Here is an 18,113-nt window from a genome sequence, read left to right on the forward strand (position 1 = left end):
GGGAGACACAGACTCTGAAACAGGCTCCGGGCTCTGAGCTGTCAGCACAGAGCATGACGCGGGGCTCAAACTCACAGACCGTGAGATCATGACATGAGCTGAAGTCGGAAGCTCAACTGACTGAGCCACCCAGGTACCCCAAATCAATGTAGACTTTCTGTAGTACTATAGTTAAAGGCAGTCTTTAGAATAAAAACAAACAAACAAAAAAACAAAACAAAACTGAATTAGAGTTCCAACTGAGCTCTTTACCAACACTATGTCCTCTAGTCCAGTTCATAACTGCTCTGAGCTTCAATTTCTTTGTCTGTAAGTTGAGACAATAAATAACCTCAGTGTTTACTGAGGATTAATACTCTAAAGAAGTAGACAGCACTCAAGATCTCCAACCTGGAGTAATGAGTCGATATCTGAATTTTCTAGCATTTGGCTGTGGAAAAACCTCAGGAAAGGTACTATTATAAATCCAAATGGGCAAGTGGCAGGAATGCAGTGGTCTCTTAGACTCTATTATCAGATAAATACCAGCTAAACAGAAGCCACAAGATGAGATCCTGACAAACAAAGACAAAAGAATACTGAATTCCCTTCCATCAAGTTAGACTCGTAAAAGATAATCTTAGAGTTGTATGGAAAACTATTCTTAGAGTTGTACAGAAAAAGAGGATAAGCTACAAAAAACTTGGTAGCCTCATACTATATGTATAGCTTGATAGGCTTTGTTAGATATTTTAGATTATTGATGGTTAATTTAGTAAAATGATTAACTTAATTTTTACAATTAAAAAATTAATGTTTATTTATTTTTGAGAGAGAGAGAGAGAGACATCATGAGAAGGGTAGGATCAGAGAAAGACAGAGACACAGAATCCGAAGCAGGCTCCAGGCTCTGAGCTGTCAGCACAGAGCCTGACTTGGGGCTCAAGCACACAAACCCTGAGATCATGACCTGAGTCGAAGTCAGATGCTTAACTGACTGAACCACCCAGGCGATCCAATGATTACATTAATTTTAACAGGATAAAACAATTGAGAAGGAATTTGGTGTTAATTGAAAGGTTTTTTTCACCATTTGTTTAATAACTTGCTCATTTCCTCTATTATAATTGGCATATACTGATTCTATACTAGGCACTGAAATGTGGAATATAAAGAATATAAATACGATATCTGCATTTATAAACATCTACTTCTATTGGGAAAAAATTTGATGTAGTGTGAGAAAGATTTGACAGGCCATTGCTGGTTTTTAAGATGGAAGGAAGGAATGAGCCAAGGAATGCAGGCAAAGTCTAGAATCTCAAAAGAGCAAGTAAAAGCACTAGCACCTGGAGCTTCCAGAAAGAACCCAACTCTCTGAGAACTCTTTGATGTCAGTTCAGGGAGACCTAGTTTTGATTTCTGAGTTCCAAAACTATAACATACTAAATGTTAATTTTTTTTTTTTTTAGTTTGTGTTGTTATAGCAGCGATATTAAACCAATACACTAACTATAACTTTTTAATAAATAATGATTTGATAAACACAAATGAATGGATCTTTTGGTATATATTTATGATAGCCTAGATCTCCTATAAACTCTATTATTTCAATATGAGTACAAGCAATTTTCACTTATTTGGGGGCATGTATAGATGTAGGGAATCAGTGATACTGTATGATAGGAAAGTTCTTATTTCTTGTAATTTACACTTGATTAGTACCATTTGATATTCTAGGAATTGGCCAATTTCAAATAAAGTTCAGAACCCATTCTATGGAAATCCAGCTCAGAAAACATCAACATTTCTTCATTTTGTATCTTACCATCTACTCAACTTGCTATGGTCTGTATATTTGTATTCCTCCAAACTTCATATGTTAAAATCCTAACACACTAACGTGATAATATTAGAAGGGGGGGATGTTTGGGAGGTGATTAGGTCATGAAGCCAGAGTCCTCATGAATGCAAAGTACGCCCTGATAATAGATTTCCCAGAGAGCTCCCCTGCCCCTTCTACCATGTGAGATTATAGTGAAAAGACAAAAAGATGGCTATCTAGGAAGTGGGTCCTCATCAGACATTAAATCTACTGGTGCTTTGCTCTTGAATTTGCCAATCTCCAGAACTGTGAGAATTAAACTTCTGTTGTTCATAAGCTTCCCAGTTTATGATATTTTGTTATAGCAGGCCAAACAGACCAAGATACAACTCTTGCTTACCTCCTGTACTTCAATGCCTACTGAAGTAGTCTAAGTTCTTTATAAAACATATAATGTCCTTCATACCAAACAACTTTGTCATTACCACATGGGAAACAACACCACTGATGATTTACAATTTCTAGACCCTCAGGGCCTAGCTTGGGACCTTAGCTCTTACTTCTCTCTTAGCTCAGATTGCATGACACTTCCCTATTCTCAACTCCATCTTTCCACTTGTGAAATACTTTGCACTGTTCCAAGTCATGTCCCCATACAAACAGCACTATGATTTTCTGTAGCTGTCTCTAGCCAGAATAAAATATTTCTGCTCCAAGACCTTTGCATAAGCTTTTACACATAGCGGTATCTCAATGAATGGTATTAATTGTTCTGAATGACTCACCACATTCAGGAATGTAACAAAAATAGTGATAGATGACAAAAATAGTGACAGATAATATTACCAAGTGACTAAGGCCCATAAGAAAGAGCAGGAAAGAGAAGGAGAGAAATGGATAATGTTAATAAGAGGACAGACCGCTGTCAGCTTTATTCCTGTGGGTATTATTACCAGAAAGTATGACCAATTTCTCTAAACCCACTAAGCCACCCAGGGGCTGACCAATTTCTCTTTATCATGGTGTGGCAACTGGCATGGCTCCATTTTTCTACTTGGCTCTGTTGCCAAAGCTTCTATTGCCTTGCAAAGACACTTAAGGGAAAAAAGTGAGCTTAATTCCTCTACCCTTAATTTTGCTTTGACATTCTGTTCAGCTTTTTAAAAACTTTCAGGCTCAAATACTGTTGCCAAATTCTTTCTTGTTCAGCAGGACCTAACTGCTCTAAATTAACCTTTAGTCTTAATAAGAAATATGTGCAAAAATATTCTAATATAACAGGTTTAGCCAACTTCATAAGTGTTTGTCACAGCTCCTGACATAAGGATTTCCTATTAGATTTACCTGAGTAAAACAGATTACCTGTGAAAAAGGACATGTCTAGTACAGATATAAGCTGACTGCTGATAATGCAGGGACTTAAAAGAAAGCAGACCATTTTCTTAGCTGAGAATCTGACATCAACAGTACTCAGAATATTCAAATTGCATCTATCCTCCCAATTATTGCTATTAAGCTGCTGATTAGAGTCTAACACATCCATCTGGCGACTGTTTACCTTCCGGTTTTCTGTGCTATGAAGCAGCCACTATCCAAAGGGATACAAGTACGTTTCTATGCAAACACATAGCACCTCTTCCATTTCTCTTTGGAATGCATTTTAAGGTGATGTTCATAAATTTCTCTATGCTATTAAGAATATTTTTACTATAGCAAGAGTAAACAGAATTTTCTGATTTTTCATATTTATCCAACTTTAAATTTGTCACCAATATTTTTCCTGCAAAATTACTATACATAAGTTATGCAAAATTATTTATATGTAGTATGAAAACTGTACTGAAGAAATGCTCAATATGTGATATAAAAACTTCAAAACAGAGTTTTTGCTTATTTTACTCATGTTATTGCATCTATCAGCATGGCTACTTAACACCTCTATATAGTATAATTAAAACAATGGATGAACAATGTCTTAAAAAAAACATTTTAAGTCTAATATTCTCCAATTTCATGTAGTTACCAAAGATAATACAACCATTTCTAAATTATTTGATGTACAGTAGAATTCATTACACTTAATTCCATGTACATTTTACAGTCGCAATTGCCCATTTATATGATTCAACTTCTAAAATTTGTTTGTTAAACAAGTAGACAATTTCACAATAGAGCAGATGGAAGTACTTGCTAGATAAACTAAACTCATTTTGCCTACTTTTGATAGCTTCTCATATTCAGGGTCCGTCTCAAATGGGCATACTAATAATGAATCATAGTCTCTGAATTTTATCTTGATTGCTAACTCCTTAAAGAAAAAAACGTGTTACAGCATACTTCACACTTACAGCTAAACTCTGAAGTAATGCTAGAGATTATATAGAAAAACAACAAATATAAGTATTTATGATCCAGAGTATATAGGAAATGGTAATAATTGGGCTAAGAAATAAACACTGCATGTGCTATAAATGAGATCAGTTGCTTAAGTTATCATTGATAATGATGCCATTATCCTAAATACAGTGTTTATCTTAAGCTAATTCCAAATCTGATATCTGCATCAGATGTAAAAAGAGATTGTTTTAATACTGGTGTGCACAGCAATGATTGCCATCTCTGCTATTATCTTACATTAAGATTTTCTACACACTCAGGACCAATAGGTGCTGAAGAAAACAGCACCAACCACATGTTGACTTCAACTGTTTCTACACAAAATTGTCCTGGCATCTTGCTGGCAAAGAGAACAAATGTTTCAGGGATGCCAGTCTTCTCTGAGGTGGATTCCCAAACCAAAGTTGAACTTATCAAGACTCAGTTTTTTTTTCTTCAGTATTTATTTTTGAGAGAGAGAGAGAGAGAGACAGAGCACGAGCAGGGGAGGGACAATGAGAGAGCGAGACACAGAATCCGAAGCAGGCTCCATGCTCATGAACTGTGAGGTGACCTGAGCCAAAGTCCAATGCTGACCGACTGAGCCACCCAGACACCCTAAGCTTCTTAAAATTTATTTTCTTTCCAGAAATAGAAAGTCATTTTTTATTTTTCAAACCTTCAAGGCTTTTATTGGCTTTAGGATTTTCCCACAGTAGTTCAACATCTTGTTTTTTTAATGTGCAAATGAATCCAGAAATATTTTCGCATGTTCTGCACCTGAATTCTATCTCACCATGTTCTGTACCTATACTCTAAATTCAGGCTTTTTCCTACAAAATCCCTACTCTTGCAAGTTATGAAATACAATCCAAATCTATGTATCTCATAGTTTTCTGAGGTTCTGTTTAACTCAACGGGATAGAAAGTGGATCTCTGAATTCAATTATCCAAGATCACCTTTAACAGATGCTCAGTAGATCTTGTTCACTAAGTACATCAATGGGATTCTTTGACTAGAGTAAGCAGAGTATAGCCCAATGCTCTGAAAGAAGGCATTAACAACAACAACAACAACAAAAGTCTTATATCAGTACCACTTGGAGAACTCAAAAAATCTCAGGCACCAACCTATGAAACAATAAAGCAACTCAGTGAGATTTAAATTAAAGAAATTAAATGGATGTGTGAGCTGGAGATGGAGTGGGACGTATGTCATGGATTTTAGCATGTATGAATGTTGACAAGTTCTGTATCTTGTACATGACTTCCTGAAATCATTTGGACAGTGTGTGAGCAAGATCTGGACAGCAATATGAAGCTAGTATGTAACATAAAATTATTTGCTTATTTTTTTCCATTAAAAACTTTTTCCCTGAGGTTTAGTATGTCTGAGAGATAATGCGTATCTTTTAACACAAATTAGACAAAATTTGTTTTGGCTTTAATTTATGTAAAAATAATTTTCTTTATCAGAATATAAAATTACCATTTTTCTTGCTATTAGAGCATTCATCCTGTATTAGTAATATGGTCTTCAAAAGCCAAATAATAGGTATAATAGTCATTTAAAATGCATCTGGACAGAACTTGAAGGAAAAAAGTTAACACAAAATAATATGTGTACAGTATATTTATATAATATAATGTAGAGAGTATTGTTTGGTAGTTGTTCCTTCAATTTAAATTTTACTGTCAGTATTTATAATCAGGAATTCAGTAACTATTTCTCTAACACCATAATTCTTTGATATTCTCAACCATAATATTTTAAGGACTCTAAGTTTATTCAAATATGGAGACAATTGAGTAAAGTTCCCAATTTAATGGAAATTAAAATAGCATTGGAAAATATATTCAAATAAGTACACTGGTGAATATATTTAAACATTTAAGGAAATCTCCTATTTCCTTCTACATTTCCTCAATCCCAAACTCCTTACACCTGACTGAGAATTTAACAGAGCTGAAAACTGATACATAAAAGACTGTCACACATCATTTTCAGTGTAATTGATTAAAATTGCTATACATTTTTGTCATTCTCCTTCAAGAGATACAGTTTATTTTCCCTTCACTTAAGTCAAGTTGGCCCTATATGCAAAAAACAGTTAACATAGCAGTCTTTATTCTGTTTATCTGTTATGGGGTGAATTGTGTCTTCCTGAAATTCATATGTTGAACTTCCAATTCCCAGTACCTCAGAACATAACCATATTTGGAGATAAGGTCTTTAAAGAGATGATTAAGTTAAAATGAGGCCATTTGGATGAGACCTAATTCAATACGGCTGGTGTCACTATAAGAAGACAAGGGATACCAAGGAAGTGCATCGACAGAAAAAAAGGCCATGTGGAAACATGAGTGAAAGCCATCTGCAAACCAAGGAGAGAGCCTAACCTAAAACCAACCCTACCAGCACCTTGACCTTAAAATCCAGACTTCAACGACACCCAAAAAACAAATAATTAAAACATCGACAGAAGACATGAACAGACATTTCTCCAACGGGGACATACAGATGGCCAAGAGACACATGAAAAGATGTTCATCATCACTTACCATCAGGGAAATGCAAATATAAACTACAGTGAACATTATACCTGTCAGAACAGCTAAAATCAATAATACAAGAAACAACAGGAGAGGATGAGGAGAAAAAAGAACACTCTTGCACTGTTGATGGGAGTGCAAATTGGTGCAGCCACTGTGGAAAACAGTATGGAGGTCCTCAAGAAGTTAAAAACAGAATTACCTTATGATCCAGCAATTACATTATTGGGTATTTTCCTGAAGAATACAAAAGCACTAATTCAAAGGGATACATGCACCCCTATGATTATAGCAGCATTATATACAACAGCCATGATATGGAAGTGGACCAAGTGTCTATGTATACATATATATGTGTATATAAAAATATATATGTGTGTGTGTGTGTGTACATATATATGTGTGTATATATATATGTATACACATAAATATATGTGTATGTGTATGTATGTATATATACACATACACATATATATACACACATACACATATTACTCAGCCATAAAAAAAGAATAAAATCTTGCCATTCGCAGTGACATGGATGGACCTAGAGAGCATAATGCTAAGCAAAATAAGCCAGTCAGAGAAAGACAAAAAACATATGATTTCACTGATATGTGGAACTTAAGAAACAAAACAAATGAGCAAGAGGGGGAAAAAGAGTGACAAACAAAGAAACATACTCTTAATTATAGATGACAAACTGACGGTTAACAGAGGAGACTTGGGTGGGAGGTTGGGTTAAACAGGTGATGGGTATTAAGGAGTGCACTTGTGATGAGCACCAGGTGATACATGGAAGTGCTGAATCACTAAAACATCACACTATGTTGGCTAACAGAAATTAAAATAAAAACTTACAAAGAAATAAAATTATCACCTTCAGAGCTGTGAGAAAATATATTAAAAATTCTTTTATCCACATAATTGTGGTATTTATTTATGGCAGCCCTAGCAAACTAATATGCTATCCTTAGAAAGATTTACTTTCAAGGTTGGCCACTGGTTGGCTTCTGAGCACCTGACTGGTAACCAGCACCCCGTATTGATATCAAACTTTCCATAATTAATAAGAGTGCCTGAGGTATGCCCGAAAGTAAAACTGCAAGTCAATTATACTTCAATAATAAAAAAAAGTAATAAGAGTGCCTCACTGTGCCTAAGTAATTTATATAAACAGTATTGTTAATGCTTAACACCTGATTTCTTTCTAGAAGTTTAGAATTTCTGCTCTAGGTACAGGGTTCCTATGTGAATCTTTGGAGGCTGAATTGCTAGTGGGCTTTATTGGGTAGAACTACCACATACATTGCTGGGAGAAATGTGTGTGTGCTGTTTATGACGACATACTGGATTCTGTGAGTCCTTTTTTTTTTTTTTTAATGTTTATTTTTGAGAGAGAGGGAGAGAGAAAGAGATAGCAAGGGAGGGGCAGAAAGAGAGGGAGAAACAGGATCTGAAGTAGGCTCCAGGCTCTGAGCTGTCAGCACACAGCCCTTTGTGGGGTTTGAATCCACGAACCACGAGATCATGACCTGAGCCAAAGTTGGACGCATAACCGGCTGAGCCACCCAGGTGCCCCTGAATTCTGAGTCCTTCTAATAAACATCTGAATGCTGGGGTAGCTTCAGGGACCACTGACACACCATGTGACTGCTTAACCAAAAGAAAGATGTGGAGGTAAAGCGGTATGTATCTTTGTCTTTTCCATAATTGGCCTGGCAGCTTCCACTTCTTAGAACATTCACTATGGGGGAAGCCAGCTTTCATGTAATAAACCTAACTAATCTAAAATATTGTGGGGAAATGCTGTGAGAAAACTCAAGTTAATCCATAAGGAGTCATCTTGGGTATCTACTCCACTTGAGCCTTCAGATAACTCCATTATCCACTTACTTCTTACTGTACCCACTTGTAAAACCTCAAATAAGAACTGTCTAGGTAAGTTTAGTCAACACGGAAAATCATAAACAGCAATAAGAAATTATTATTTTAGGCTGCCAACTTTTGAATGGTTTATTACACAGAAATAGATAACTAAAAATAAAGAAAAGAAAGAAAGAAAGAAAGAAAGAAAGAAAGAAAGAAAGAAAGAATCATTTTATTTTTAAGTTATCAAAAATAATGGCTTAAAACATGCACATTAATAATAGGTCTCTTAAAATTTATTACCATTAGGAAAACATTTGGTGCTATATTTTGTATTTAAAATTATTACTATAGCATAAGCACATTCCTTAAATAGTAATCACAGCGTGATTTTGTCTTCAAAATTTATCAGCTATCCTTTGGAAAAAAAAAAGTTTTTTCCTGCTTATTTCTTCCACTAAACACCAAGGAATCATATTTCTGTCCCACAACTATTGATCTTAGAATCTACCTCAAATTATAAGTCTAGCTTTACCTGTATGGTTTTCAGTTATCTGGAAGAAAAATAAAGATTACTAGAAGTTAGTATTCCCTAAAAGAATATTAGCCACGGTAAAAGTGACATTATTTGCCATCTCTTAGCTAATCCATCTGCCTTACTACTACTAACATAATTAAACCAAAACAATAAACAAATAAGATTTCATTAATCTTTACATTATGATATCTACTTATTTGAAACATCAGAAAAAGCAAAATAAATAAAACTAGAGTGATGTAGAGAAAATAGAATCAGGGATAATATTTGACATTGATCTTTTTTGATATATATACCATTAAATCCTGCAGATTCACATTCAAAACATGTCCAAAATCCCACCAGTGCTTATTACCCTCTCAACTTTTACTCCAGTTTAAGCTGCCATCATCTCTCACCTACAGGGGCCTTGATGTCCTTCTACCATGTCTCCAAAGTCAAAGTAATAGTTTTAAAATAAAAGTCTAACTCTGCCATTCCTTTTTTTGCAAACACTTTAATGGTTTCCCATCTCATGTAAAGCAAGACCTTGAGTCTTTACTGTAGCCTACAAGGCCTTTCATGATCTGGTTTCTCTCTGACTTGATCTCTTACTATTTGCCCCCTCACTCACTCTGCTCCAACCACATGGCCCTCTTATTGATCCTGAAAAGGCCAAGAGTTCCACTGCATAGTTTTTGCACTGTTCTCAAGCCTCTTCCCATAGACAAGTGGTACTCCCTTTCTTCCTTATGGTCTCTGCTAAAATATTCCCGAATCAGAATGGCCTTCTTGGACCATTCATTTTGAAACAGTATCATACTTTAGAGTTACTTTCTATTCTCCAAACTCTGCTTTATTCTTCATCATAGTATTTAACATCCCTATCTGACACATTATATATTTATTTTTTTATTGTCTATCCCTCCTCACTAGAACCCAAATACCATGAAAGCAGGAATTTAGTCTGTGTTATCTGCATTGAAACACCAGTGCCTACAATATTATCAAGCACAACTCAGTAAATTGATTCACTAACGAAGGAAGGAAGGAAGGAAGGAAGGAAGGAAGGAAGGAAGGAAGGAAGGAAGGAAGGAATCCATGGCACAATAAAAAAAAAAAATTAGCAGAAATTCAGAATATACCATTTGGGGCTATTTTTGGGACATGAAAAAAAAGTAATTTCCAGCAATAAGAGAGGCCATTATACTCACTCAATGAGAAACAACAGCAATAAACACACACACAATCCCAAATATGCAAGATATACAACAGATGATGTTGGGAAGGTCATGCCACTATCTGACTCCTCCTTCCTGGAGTCTCCAAATGTGTTCTTTTCCATTATGTTGTCAGACAAAATAAACTGGCCTACTTGGTATACTGACAAAGAGTAAAACATCAACAGTACTTTGTTTGCAATGTGTCTTTTTTCCAGTATCCAATGTGATGAACAATGTTCCTTCAGCAGAGTTTGCATTTAGGAGGTTACCAGGTTACCTCTTGTGGTGGTTTGGGAAATTAAAGAAAATACACTACAGTGCATTCCCGATTAAAAAAAAAAAAAGATACCATATATCTTTATGGTTACAGAACCATTAATTATGTATTTCTTTTTTCCAAGTAATGTGTTATTATATTTAACATTTTTCCCTTAAGACAGATTATTGTATTTACTCCTTCTCCCTCATAATTAATGAGCATTTCCATTAATTATTTTTCATATAAGGAATCTGATATATGAGTTTATCTGAATACTCAAGGGTAGAAAATAAATAGCATGACTTCTAGAAATGAATATTAAATACTATTCTTCAGCAAAGTAAAGAATTTATGTTCAAAGCACGTTACTACTCTCACATTTGGAAATAAAGGACAAGAGATTAAGTGGAAATAATTCTGCTTCATGTTATTTATAAAATACAGAACTTCTTGCCTTAAACTTAGAAATATTTGTTCTACAAAACATAATAGTTAATATCTATACTTCATACTATGCATTATTTGAAACACTTTCTATTTATTAACTTGTTGAATGTTATAAAAATGCAATGAAGAAAAATTTGTTGTTGTTCCCACTTGGTAGATGGGAAAATCAAGACACCAGGTAACAGGCTCAAGGTCATATAGTTAGAAAGTATCAGAACTGAGATCTGATCCCAGGTAATTTCCTAACTAGACTAAGATTGCCTCTAATGTTCTCAACTCTCCTTTTCTGCTCTCTTAAAAATAAACATTGCTTTTAAAGTAGAAATCAATGATTATTATAGAAACTGTAGACAAACAAATTTAAAGAATAATTCATCCAAATAGTTGATAAGTGTATTTTCTGGGACTATTTTTTTTTTTCTACACACTATTTATATAAGTGAGAAAAAACTATGTTTATTACTACATGTTACTAAATCCTGAGTTTAGGCTCTAAAGTCAAGGGGAGTTAGCATCATTTCTTCTCCTAATATCCCAGCACTGCATGACAAGATTAATTTTTTAAGACATTAATTTATTTCTGTAATTCCATCTCTCTGACGTTTGGTTCAATAATGTGGCTCTATGCTTCTCAAAGTAAGGTCTGTGTGAGGTAAGAAAAATCTTCAGACAGTTCAGACAATTACTTTCCTCAATTCTGTTTCTAAAAAATACATTGAGAAGATTTAGGCCCTGGCTGATTAAACAAAAGAGGAAAATCCCAAGGGAAATTTGAAAAAAAAAAAAAAAAAAAAAGGAACTTCTCTAGTCTAGACTAAATGGTGATTTCTGAGGATAAAAGGAATCTAAGAATTTTGGATTTCACAAGGAGAGGAGACTCGGGAAATATACCAGCACCACTCTGGGTCAGCTCCTGGAGAAGGTGGCTGGGCCTTAGAGAGGGTGGCTGTATTGTATGTTCTAGGCATTGGATATCCAATCTCATTAGACACTTCAGGAACCCAAGTATCACAGAAAAGCAGCACTTAATGGGCCAAGAATGGCAATGAGTAAACTGTGTTTATATTTGGATTTTGAAGATTGATTAATGGAGGGTATTCTTTAATGCCTTTGTGCATTCTTGAAGCAGAGTGTAAAGAAAAATAGAGTTGAATTCATTTCTAGCCATTGAATTTATCACATGGTAAGAATAAAGGCACACAGGAGGATAATACCTTTTGCTAAAATATCTAATTAAAGAAAAGATGTTTTTCTTTTGGAGAAAAAAAGGAACTAAAATCTAGCAATCACGCTTCATTAGAGTACAAATAAATTTTTAAATACGGAATAAGTGTGGTTGACAAAAGAATCATGGCCCATAATAAAGTGTACTCTTATGGAGGGGTCACTAGCAGTGAGCCAGCTTCAGCTTCAAGACTGTTAGTTCTGGGAATGGACTGAGGCTGCTAATAACTGTGTACTTACAAATAAATTAAAAGGATCATCTTATGAAAGAACAGTATTGTTTGGCAACCCCAAGGCATTCAGTGTGGAATATCTATCTGAGCCAAGAAAGGAGGTAGGGTAGATTGGAAGTAATTAGATGGTTGAGAGAAATCAAGAATGGCAGATGAAAAAAAGGTAGAATAGGCTGGAATGGACACATCAAAGTTAATGTCAATTTGGTTCAATGTTATTCTATATAAAGAAATAAACATTGTAATTTACAGTTAAGCAGCCTATTCTCTCTCTCTGTCTCTCTTTTCTCAAATCACACTCTCAGATGAGTGATCTTGAAATTTTATAATTCTATTATGGTTATTTGATAAAATATTATTCCCACCCATGCAAAATTAGTTATACCTTGGCCCTTCCATAATGATGTTGTGGTAGGTAACAGACCGCTTGTGTATGTAACCCTGAATGCTTTATTAAAAACAAAACAAAACCAGAGATTATACATTTACCTATTATTTTCAAATGTATACCCATAATAGTTGTCTGCACAATCATGTAAACCTGGAATCCTAGAAATATCTCAGCATCAAGAGTGTGACTGGGAAGTCTGTGAGTTTACTGTAGTGTACATAGAGAATTGTGCATATCATTCATCTTTTTCTATGAAGGGATACTCTCAAACGCTTTCATGCTCAGACATGACTACAATAGGGAATGATGAGAACAGTGGTGAATAAACAAATGCAGGAGTTTTATTTCATAATTTCAAACTCTAATTTTAGACACTTTTAAATATTAGAGGATGTTTTTTATATATGATTAAATAATACATATAATATTCCTTTCACAAAAGAAGTAAATTAAGAGGCACTATAACTACATTGGCTACCAAAAGCTAATATTATATATTATAAGCACTTAGAAGTTTTAATTGCTTATAAAACCACTTACACGCATTAACATGGGAACACTATTGATCTCTTAGAAGCAGTCGAGAAACTAACTAAAATAATTATATTTATATTAGCTTTGTGTCAGCACATTTTGGAATATATCTGGCCTTTTCTTTTACCTCCATTAAAAAATACATTAATTTTCAAGGAGTATAGTCATTATCAATATATTAAAAAGAAAAAATGGTTTCTAGTAATGCTTTGAGAATTCAATTAAAATCTTGTTAAAGATATGATTCTTCTGTAAATTTGTCCCATATGCCATAAGATAGAAACATTAAGTAACATTAAACTTTGAAATGTTAGCATTTTCTTCTTTGTCATAGAATAATAAAGATTTCTCAATAAACAATGTAATCAGAATACTAAACAGTATTTAACCATACTCTGATAGAAAACCTTTTAATTATTATTGCCCATCATTAAGATACAAAGCATCTATAATTAGAAAGCTAAAAACACGCAATGAAATTCATAGCTTTCTATTATTTTCATTTTAACAATACAGCAAATACTTAGTGTATGGAAATCAATGCCAGCCACTGTACTAGGTATAAGCAATATGAAGTTGAGTAAGTTATACTTTTCACATGAAAAAGAAAAAAATACAATAACATTTTATGATAATCCAAAAATCATGAAAATCATAATACATCCCAAAATGTACATCTACCAGTCTTTAAACCAAATTAAACTGAAACTATTGCATGTAAGTGTAAAATCCCAACCTTCCGAGTGTTTTTTGCCATGATCTTAAGGATTGTCTTTCTTTATAACAATTTTGATGAAATTCAAACACCCTTGAAACAAACATAAAATAGCTGATCTGCAAGCTTTGGTTTAAAGAGATACATCAAATCTTAAACAGCAAAACGAGAAAATGATGTCTCACTTATAATGCATATAGTCTCCCAAACTGAAGAATTCTACTAACCATACTGCTTAAAATATACATATTTTACATATTTACATATTTACTTAAATATTTTTAAAATATAATGTGTTCAGAGGAATGATTCCATATTTCAGTTTTTGATTTTGTTCATTTTTATTTGTAAAAATTGCATATTTCATCAATTATGACCTAGAGTCATCAATGAAAATTTAAACAGCAAATGAAAATTTAACTACTCAATGAGGGCGAAAGAATTCATTCTAAATCTATTGCTTAAACTAAGATACACAAAAGATTTGAAACCTCTAATTCATGTGACATCAAACTATTATAAAGAAATCCCTATTTGTTACATGCAAGGCAAATGATGTGTTCTATAAATAAAGTATGAACTTTTACTCCAAACCTTGACTTTCCTTTACCAACCAAAATGACAACAGAACAAAAACAAAGATTTTACCATTTGAAATTAGATCATTATATTAAAGCAGTTCACCTTATCTCAACCATGAACTATTTTGTTATACTAAAAATATCATAATTTTTTAAATTAATAAATTGTTTATTTATTTTACCTTGAAAGGCAAGGGCTCTTCAGTAAGAGGACTAACAGGAAGTGAAGCTGTGCTACTTGCTGGGCTCATATCGGCACTCTGCAAGGAAAACACAATGTAATCAAAAAGATACATTTTAGATGGACCTCTGGGTGGCTCAGTCATTTGAAGACCCTGACTCTTACTTTCAGCTCAGGTCATGATCTCATGGTTTGTGAGATCCATCCCCCACATCTGGCTCTGAGCTGACAGCCGGGGAGCCTGCTTGGGATTCTCTCTCTCTCCCTCCCTGGTTCGTGGAACACGCTCAAGCAGTGCACACTCTCTCTCAAAATAAATAAACAACATTAAAAAAAGATGCATTTGGGTAGTTATTTTTGTTATTTCTAATTTAAAATCAAATCCCTCCTCATATAAAAAAATAAGTTAAATATGGGCATAGAAAAATCTGAATGATTATTATATACTGAATCATTCCTCATTTAGAAATAGTTATCTGAAAAAAATAGTCTAATTATGACTTCTTAATGTACATTCCAAGAGAATTTTATTAAATACAATGATCATCTTTTGTGCTAGGGCAGTATTTGAAAGTATATTTGCTTACTTTAGATTTTTACCTTTTTTTGAAAGTTACACTATATCTGTGATGATTTACTATGTTGCTATTTGATGTCTTCCAGGCTGATTTTCAAATGTTATTTTTAAAAGTATTTTCATTTTGGGGCACCTGGGTGGCTCAGTCGGTTAAGTGTCCGACTTCGGCTCAGGTCATGATCTCGCAGTTTGTGAGTTCAAGCCCCATGTTGGGCTCTATGCTGACAGCTCAGAGCCTGGAGCCTGCTTTGGATTCTGTGTCTCCCTCACTCTCAGCCCCTCCCCCACTTGTGCTCTGCCTCCCTCTGTCTCTCAAAAATGAATAAATGTAAACGAAAATAAAAAAAAAAAATAAAAGTATTTTCACTTTTATTTAATGAAGATTTAAATAATTGTATCCAGTTTTTATTCATTATGAAACGGTATCTGTCATCAAGCTGCAAAGCAAAATCAAGAAGTATTACATTTTTAAATTCCCATATTCATAGCCCCTGAAATTTTACAATCTTTCTTATATACTGCTAAACAAACAAACAAACAAACAAACAAAATGTTTGAATAAAGGATTTATGCAAAAAGAGAATTATTGGAATGTTGATAATGTTGTTCTTTTAGTCCTGTAAAAATGTAATCAATTAACATTTCTTAAATAAGAAGAAATTTTTTTAGCGCCCCCCCAAGCTTATCACTATTTTTTCTAAAAGAATGAAAAAATACTGATAATAGGGAGCAACAGAAGTTATGTTACTATACCCTTAACTCACTCTCTCAGGGTAATTATTCCATTTAAGTAGATAAGCAAATAAAACTGAAAAGAATGCACAGCAACATTTTCCAGCTTGGTTACCAACTGTGCATGCACTCAAATACAGAACATTTTGTAGTAAAGATTAAAGCAAAAGAACAGATTAATTTTGATTGTGATATAGGAATAAGCATACAAGTTTGGCTGACTTAAGTTCCAAAAAGGAACATGTTCAAAGACAAGATGCTGCAACTATTACAATTCTTAGAGTCTCTTTCCACTCATGAGATCATTTTCAATTCATATGATTCAGGTGTACCATAAATTGGATACATTTAAAATATCCTTCAAGTGGTATTATTTCTGACTCTAGTTCAGCAGCAATGTGTAAGAACTATAAGCATAGGAACCAAGATATTCAGTATAATTTTTATACACCATGTACTGCACCTGCTTCAGAAATTGATGTAAGACTGCACATTGACCTAAAATGTCTAACAGAGGATATTAGGTAAAAACCTGAACAATAATCTACTGAAGGAAGCAGGAAAATATATACGCTAGATAATTGAAGTGAATTGACTACTGACTTAATTTCTAAATTTATTCAGAGCTTCTTGTCCATTATTTGATCAAAATCAGGGAATATTCTGAAATGCTGACTTTCACTATCTGATTATATGATGTAATGGAGAAACAAAGGCTTTCTTAGGAATGAATTTACTGCAGGATTCTAAATTAAAAAAAAAAACAAAACAACTTTTTTTTTCCCCCGCACTAGAAAAAACAAGACTTGTGAACTGTTTCTCTCATTAGATTTCTCATGAGAAATTAAGCAAGTAATAGAACACAGGTCATATACAGTTGAATTATCTGGTATTTCCCTGAACTATTGATACTCTGCAAAGCATATTAAAGTATCACGCCCTTAAAAAATCATATATTCAAGAGACAGAAGATGACATTCAGTTGTGAAAATTTAAACGCCTGTATCACATTTTTGCAGATGGAAGATTTTTGAACCTCCATAAGAACATATGCCAAAATCAAGCTTCATGGTTAACTTCTTTTAGGGTTGAGGTCTCCAACAACTTCCCAGAAATAAAATGTGTCATTCTAAGCACTGTTGGAAAGCAGACTTCAAAATCTGCGTCATCTAACCTTGATTCTTTGAATGTCATTCTTAGAGAAAACTGTGTTCCTGCTTTAACTTTCAAATCCATCTTACAGTATGACACTTTAATTCTATTGCTCTTAGGGAATCTTGAGAAAAATGTTTTAAAAATACAAATCAATCTTATATAACATCTGCCATACTGCACTTAATTGTCAAGTGACCTGTAATTTAGATGCCATTCCAATTTGCTTACACTTTTAGATACTGTGTCTGATATTATGGTATAAACCCTACAGATATAAATCTTATCCATACTTCATACTTTAATTAATTTACTCCTTCATTTAATAATAGCAATACCAATGCAATTGCATATCTAAATACAAATTAACGAAGTATTTCCTAAGTTACTTTGAAGTTTTTAAAAGCTAACACTATATGTTCATTCACAATTTTCTTCATAAAATATTTTGTTAGAATGATGGCTTCATCTGCTATTGATATATTTCAGAGCCTTTGGAAATGGCTGGTTCTCAATAATGTGAAAGTGACTATCTTTGGAATACAGAAGAATTATTCTGTAAAATAAACAAATCATCCCAACAACAACAACAACAACAACAACAACAACAACAACAAAAGTCTCCTAATTCTCATTTAACACACTTTGGCTTTCCGACCCAGTACAGAATGTACAAGATGTTCTTGATATAAGACATCTATCCTAATTCTAACAAGTGTCCTAAAAACCTGGTTTTCTGGTTCTA

General features: G+C 33.8%; 1 protein-coding gene across 7 annotated transcripts in view; it reads right to left on the minus strand.

Annotated features, from left to right (window-relative positions):
* CCSER1 (coiled-coil serine rich protein 1) overlaps positions 1-18,113 on the minus strand; it is a 1,329,329-nt gene that overhangs the window by 778,701 nt on the left and 532,515 nt on the right. For 6 of the 7 annotated variants that reach the window (XR_015250351.1, XM_086704578.1, XM_086704579.1 and 3 more), the window contains one exon: positions 14,909-14,986. The exons of the other annotated variant lie outside the window; for it this stretch is intronic. Coding sequence is in view for 5 of the 6 variants with exons in the window: in XM_086704578.1 (XP_086560704.1) it covers positions 14,909-14,986 (78 nt within the window). In the remaining variant the exon portion in view is untranslated. The remainder of the gene's footprint in view (positions 1-14,908; positions 14,987-18,113) is intronic. 7 annotated transcript variants of the gene reach the window in all.

This window comes from Puma concolor, chromosome B1 (genome assembly GCF_028749965.1).
Source record: "Puma concolor isolate L17-30 chromosome B1, mPumCon1.1.hap2, whole genome shotgun sequence".
In the NCBI taxonomy this organism is placed as follows: Eukaryota; Metazoa; Chordata; class Mammalia; order Carnivora; family Felidae; genus Puma; species Puma concolor.